At 39.6% G+C, this 6,183-nt stretch overlaps 1 protein-coding gene across 1 annotated transcript; it reads right to left on the reverse strand.

The window, feature by feature from the left end:
- Window positions 1-4,830: 4,830 nt before the first annotated feature.
- LOC120227550 (zinc finger protein 781-like) lies at window positions 4,831-5,892 on the reverse strand. The gene has a single exon (XM_039225642.1). The coding sequence runs from the start codon at window positions 5,890-5,892 to the stop codon at window positions 4,831-4,833; it is 1,062 nt and encodes a 353-aa protein (XP_039081573.1).
- Window positions 5,893-6,183: the final 291 nt, after the last annotated feature.

A 6,183-nucleotide genomic window follows, 5' to 3' on the forward strand; every position in this document is an offset into this window, starting at 1 on the left:
CAAAAGGTGGAATATTTCCTTATGTCAATAATGTTATGTTGAAAAAGATGAACTGAAAAAGGCAGGAAGAACTTGGATTCAAGTATGTATGAAAACATCAAAATGTACATTTAAAATGTGTGCAGTTTAAGTTGATCATACTTAAATTCTTTTTGTAAAACATGTGTTTAAAACTTGCCACTTACTAGTCATTTTTACTGTTTTATTACCTATGTTCCTGAAGATATTTGTGGCTACTGTATCAGTAGTTTGGGAATAGAAGATAATGAGGTGCTACTGGAAGATCGTACCAACTCTATGTTCAGTGACACCGCTTTGGCAATTTCACATTTACCATGAGGGGAGTGTTTACACCAGGGATTGCCAAAGACTAAAACCCAGGCTTGATTTAATGTGTCACTGAGTTAAGAAAGCAGAGATATGTAAATGTAGATTAAATTGTGCAGTGCCTTTTCAATTGTGAGAAGGACAGAAAGTTGAAGAAGAAAAATCTTCCAGTATTCAAAAACAATTGTTCCATGTAATAAATACATAAGTACATAAAAAGAAAATAGGTAAAAGGTTATGAGCACACATTTCACCAAAGAAGATAAACAGATGACAAAAATGCAGAACAGATGTTGAATATCATGAATACTTTGGGAAATGGAATTAAAACCACAGTGACTTACTGCTACACACTTATCTCAAGGGCTAAAATTTAAAAAGATGGCCCACATCTAGCATCAAGTTTGCCAGAGAACTAGAATTCTCATGTACTACCGGTGAAAGGCAAAAGAGAGTAACCATTATAGACCATAGTTTCACATTTCTTAAAATACAAAATGTTCACATATAGTTTCACATTTCTTAAAATACAAAATGTTCACCTACACGGTAACAGTTTTAGTTATTATAACAAGAGAAATAAAATATACATCCACATAAAGAACTAAATGTAAATATTCATAGCAGCTTTATTTTTTTTATTTATTTTTTTTAAAATAGTTTATTGTCAAATTAGTTTCCACATAACACTCAGTGCTCATCCCCAAAGTGCCCTCCTCCATGCCCACCCCCCCTCCCCCCCACATCCATCAGTCCTCAGTTTTTGTCAGCATTCAAGAGTCTCTCATGGTTTGCCTCTCTCCCTTTCCCCCACCATTTCCGCCCTTCTTCTTCCCCTTGTTCCTCCGTCAAGTTCCTCCTAATCCTCCTATACGTGCAAACATATGATATTTGTCTTTCTCTGCCTGACTTATTTCGCTCAGCATAACACCCTCAAGGTCCATCCATGTTGCTACACATGGCCAGATTTCATTCTTTCTCAATGCCATGGAGTATTCCATGGTATAGATAAACCACATCTTCTTGATCCATTCATCTGTTGATGGACACTTAGGCTCTTTCCATGTTTTAGCTATTGTGGAGAGTGCTGCTATGAACATTGGGGTCCATGTGCCCCTATGCATCAGCATTTCTGTATCCCTTGGGTAAATTCCTAGCAGTGCTATTGCTGGGTCATAAGGGAGTTCTATTGTTAGTTTCCTGAGGAACCTCCACACTGTTTTCCAGAGGGGCTGTACCAATTTACATTCCCACCAACAGTGTAGGAGGGTGCCCGTTTCTCCACATCCTCGCCAGCATCTAGAGTTCTCTGATTTGCTCATTTTAGCCACTCTGACTGGCGTGAGGTGGTATCTCAGTGTGGTTTTGATTTGTATTTCCCTGATGAGGAGGGATGCTGAGCATCGTTTCATGTGTCTGTTGGCCATCTGGATGTCCTCTTTGGAGAAGTGTCTGTTCATGTCTTCTGCCCATTTCTTCACTGGGTTGTTTGTTTTTCGGGCGTGTATTTTGGTGAGTTCCTTATAGATTCTGGATATTAAACCTTTATCTGATATGTCATTTGCAACTATCTTTTCCCATTCCGTTGGTTGCCTATTAATTTTCTGGGTTGTTTCCTTGGCTGTGCAGAAGCTTTTAATCTTGATGAGGTCCCAACAGTTTATTTTTGCTCTTGATTCCCTTGCTTTTGGGGATGTGTCAAGTAAGAAGTTGCTGCGGTGGAGGTCAAGGAGGTTGTTTCCTGCTTTCTCCTCTAGGGTGTTGATAGTTTCCTGTCTCACGTTGAGGTCCTTTATCCATTTTGAGTTGATTTTTGTGCATGGTGTGAGAAAATGATCTAGTTTCATTCTTCTGCATGTTGCTGTCCAGTTCTCCCAACACCATCTGTTAAAAAGGCTGTCTTTTTTCCATTGGATATTCTTTCCTGCTTTGTCAAAGATCAGTTGGCTGTATACTTTTGGGTCTACTTCTGAGTTCTCAATTCTGTTCCATTGGTCTATGTGTCTGTTTTTGTGCCAATACCATACTGTCTTGAGGATGACAGCTTTGTAGTAGAGGCTGAAGTCTGGGATGGTGATACCTCCCGTTTTGGTTTTATTTTTCAGTATTACTTTGGCTATTCGGGGTCTTTTGTGGTTCCATACAAATTTTTGGATAGTTTGTTCTAGTTTTGAGAAGTATGCTGGTGCAATTTTGATTGGAATTGCATTGAATGTGTAGAGTGCTTTAGGTAGTAATGACATCTTAACTATATTTATTCTTCCTATCCATGAGCATGGAATGTTTTTCCAATTCTTTGTGTCTTCTTCAATTTCCTTCATAAGTTTTCTATAGTTTTCATCATACAGATCTCTTGTATCCTTGGTTAGGTTTATTCCGAGGTATTTTATGTTTTTTTGTGCAATTGTGAATGGGATCAGTTTCTTGATTTCTCTTTCTGTTGCTTCATTATTGGTGTATAAAAATCATAGCAGCTTTTTTAAAATAAATACCCCAAGCCCAAAAATAACCTGTATGTCCAGAAGAGATAAACAGTCATTATCCATACAATAGAATGCTACTCATCAATAAAAATATAAAAATAACCATCACTGTTGAATCTCAGTAAGTATGCAGAATGAAGGAAACTAGTACAAAATATATGCATATACTTAATAATGGCTATTTAAAATTACAGAAAATACACACCTACCTAATGTAAAGGAAAGGAAATTGATGGTTGCCTGGAAGGCTGGATAAAGCAGGGCGAGAGACTATTTGAGCACAAAGTAAATATATGGTGACAGATATGTTCATTTTCATGAGTAATATGCTTTCATTACTTTATACATATGTCAGAGTTTACCAAACTGTTAACATTAGATAAGTGTACTTTTTTGAGTGTCAATTATACAAATTATACCTTAACAGAGCTTTAACAAGTGGTCCAAATAAATACAAGCCCAGATAGCCTTCTTTTCTTTGGAAAGTAGGTTGGCAACCCTATATGGACTCCACCATCTGTACCCTTATGTCTGGGGAGGGCAGCCTTGCCTCAGTGGCAGCAAATATTGGCAAGCATGAAGACTGCTGCCACCTGAATCCACAGGAATGATGGCTGGGTCACAAAAGACCCCTCCTTGGACAACAGGCTCAGTCTTCTCTCCATCCTTGTTCTCCTACCCATAGAGCACTGACCTAGATGTGAACAGCCCAGAGAGGCTAGGAGAATCCACAAAACCTTTAGAATATTTACTTCATCAATGACCTTGGGTACAGGAAATAGTTATGGTCCTGAGAATTTCTGTACACATCAATCATATAAATAACAGTACTGGAATGTTTAGAAATGAACTTTTAGGTAAGGCACATTACATCTAATTTACTGCAGTCTCCTTTATGCCCTATCAATCCATGTTTCTGTTCCAATCACAGTTCCACCTGACCGGTCTAGTCTTACAGCAAATGACAGTGAAATTTTGTACATCGTGGCACATGGCTCCTTTGTAGGACCTGAGGAAGAAATACCCTAAAGAGTGGTGGGAATTATGTGATCTATACAGCAAACAAGAGAATTCAATTTACTTTGTTCACAGAAGCACAGGGAGGTTGTTACAACAAAGCTCTCCTCTTTTGGGTGACCTCTGACCTCCCCCCAAATCACAGCACCAAGCTGCTAAGGACCAAAGAGTCCTGCAGTTTTTCTTTCAAAGCACTGGGCACCAACGCAAATTAGATCAGTATCGAACAACTGCTATTTTCTGCCATCATACCATCCCTCCTGAAACACAGGAAGTATGGGATCCCCATAAAACCTGCTCTTTACATGCTGACAGATCACAGTTCTGTTTCAGATCACCTCACCCAGTGAACACAACCACCAAAATTAAAGGTGCAGAAACAAAGACCTTTACCAAAACACCATAGTAGTGGTAGTTCCCATGCTGGTGAATTAGAACCTGGAAGAATTCATCACAAGTATAATGTCAGAACAGTATTCCTGAAAAGAAATACGTCCTTCTTAGCAAGATGAGGATGGGTCCTCTGGACCAAAACTGGGTCAGGTCCACTCTCTAAAGTCAGAGAGACTCACAGTTCGAGCCTGCTTCAGATTCTGTGTCTCTCTCTCTCTCTGACCCTCCCCTGCTCACGCTCTCTAAGAAGTAAATAAACCATTAAAAAAAAAATTTTTTTTTAAAAGTCAGAGAGAAGAATGAGGGTCTCCTAAGCACTCAGGCTATTCATAATTTCCCCAGGCAAATGGGAAAACAGAAGAGGTAAACTTCTCTGCATACACTGGGTGGTGACTGATCTACATTGTACAGATGTGTCAGGTAGTAGAGGTGAATGCCTTCGGCCACAGAAGCTGACAGTGACATAAATACGGCAGTAGAGCTGTACAGGTGAGACAGTACAATGCATCCTGCTAAAGTCTTGCATATACCTAAAACCCAGGAGGAATCTCACAAAGTTTATGTTTGGATAAAAGATGTTTAAATTCAGGAAAAAGTCTCTCACATAGTCTCATTTAGTGTTTTTACAATGAGTGAAGAAATAAAACATCCCTAGAATACAACTAAGGGTTTTCTCCAGTATGCATCTTCCTGTGTCTAAGGAGGTTAGATTTGAGGCTAAATGATTTCCTACACTCACAGCATTCATAAGGCCTTTCTCCAGTGTGAACTCTGTGATGTTGAATGAGGTCAGATTTGTGGGTAAAGGGTTTCCTGCATTCATTGCACTCATAAGGCCTTTCACCAGTGTGACTTCTCTGGTGTTGAATGAGGCTAGAGCTTTGGCTAAAGGATTTCCCACATTCCCCACACTCATATGGCTTTTCTCCAGAATGAACTCTCCGGTGTTGAATAAGACCAGAGCGTTGCCTAAAAGATTTCTCACATTCACTGCCCTTGTAAGGTCTTGTGCCAGTATGAATCCTCTGATGTTGAATGAGGTCAGATTTGCGAGTAAAGGATTTTCCACATTCACTGCACTCATAAGGTCTTTCTCCAGTGTGAACTCTCTGATGTTGAATAAGGATAAATTTGCGGCTAAAGGATCTCCCGCAAACACTGCAACCATAAGGCCTTTCTCCAGTATGAACACGCCGGTGTCGAATGAGGTTAGAGAACTGTCTAAAGGACTTCCCACATTCGCTGCACTCATAAGGCCTTTCTCCACTGTGAATTCTCTGGTGTTGAATGAGTTCATATTTGCAGCTAAAAGATTTCCTACAATCACTACACTCGTAAGGCATTTCTCCAGTGTGAGCTTTCCCATGTCGAATGAGGTTAAAGATTTATCTAAAGGATTTCCCGCATTTGCTGCAATTATATGGCCTTTCTGCAGTGTGAACTCTCTGGTGTCAGAAAAGGCTAGAGCTTTGGGTAAAAGATTTCCCACATTCACTGCATTTATAAGGCTTTTCTCTAGTGTGAACTCTTTGGTGCTCAATGAGGTTGGATTTGTAGCTAAATGATTTCCCACATTCACCATATTCATAATGTATTCCTCTAGTGTGTAGTCTCTGGTGGTGAATAAGTTTGGATTTGTGGATAAAGATTTTTCCACATTCACTGCATTCATAAGTCCTTTCTCCAGTGTGAATTCTCCTGTGTTTTATGAGACTGAAGTTATGGATCAGTAATTGTCCACATTCTTTACATCCATAAGGCTTTGTACTACTGTGAATTTTCCAGTCTTTAATATGGCCAGATATCTGGCTAAAGCACTTCCCACATTCACCACACTCATATGGCCTTTGTCCACTGTGAATCTGTTGGTGCTGCACAAATCTGTAGTTGCAGCTGAAGGTTTTCCCACATTTGCCACACTCATACAACCCTTCTCCAGAGCAGACCTCTGATGTTGATCAAG

The sequence above is a fragment of the Hyaena hyaena genome, unplaced genomic scaffold (genome assembly GCF_003009895.1).
Source record: "Hyaena hyaena isolate Hyena2069 unplaced genomic scaffold, ASM300989v1 scaffold_2489, whole genome shotgun sequence".
NCBI classification, from domain to species: domain Eukaryota; kingdom Metazoa; phylum Chordata; class Mammalia; order Carnivora; family Hyaenidae; genus Hyaena; species Hyaena hyaena.

Bases quoted from the DNA above. Each gene is read 5' to 3' on its own strand.
- LOC120227550 (XM_039225642.1), bottom strand. From the start codon at position 5,892: ATGAATGCAGTGAATGTGGAAAAATCTTTATCCACAAATCCAAACTTA.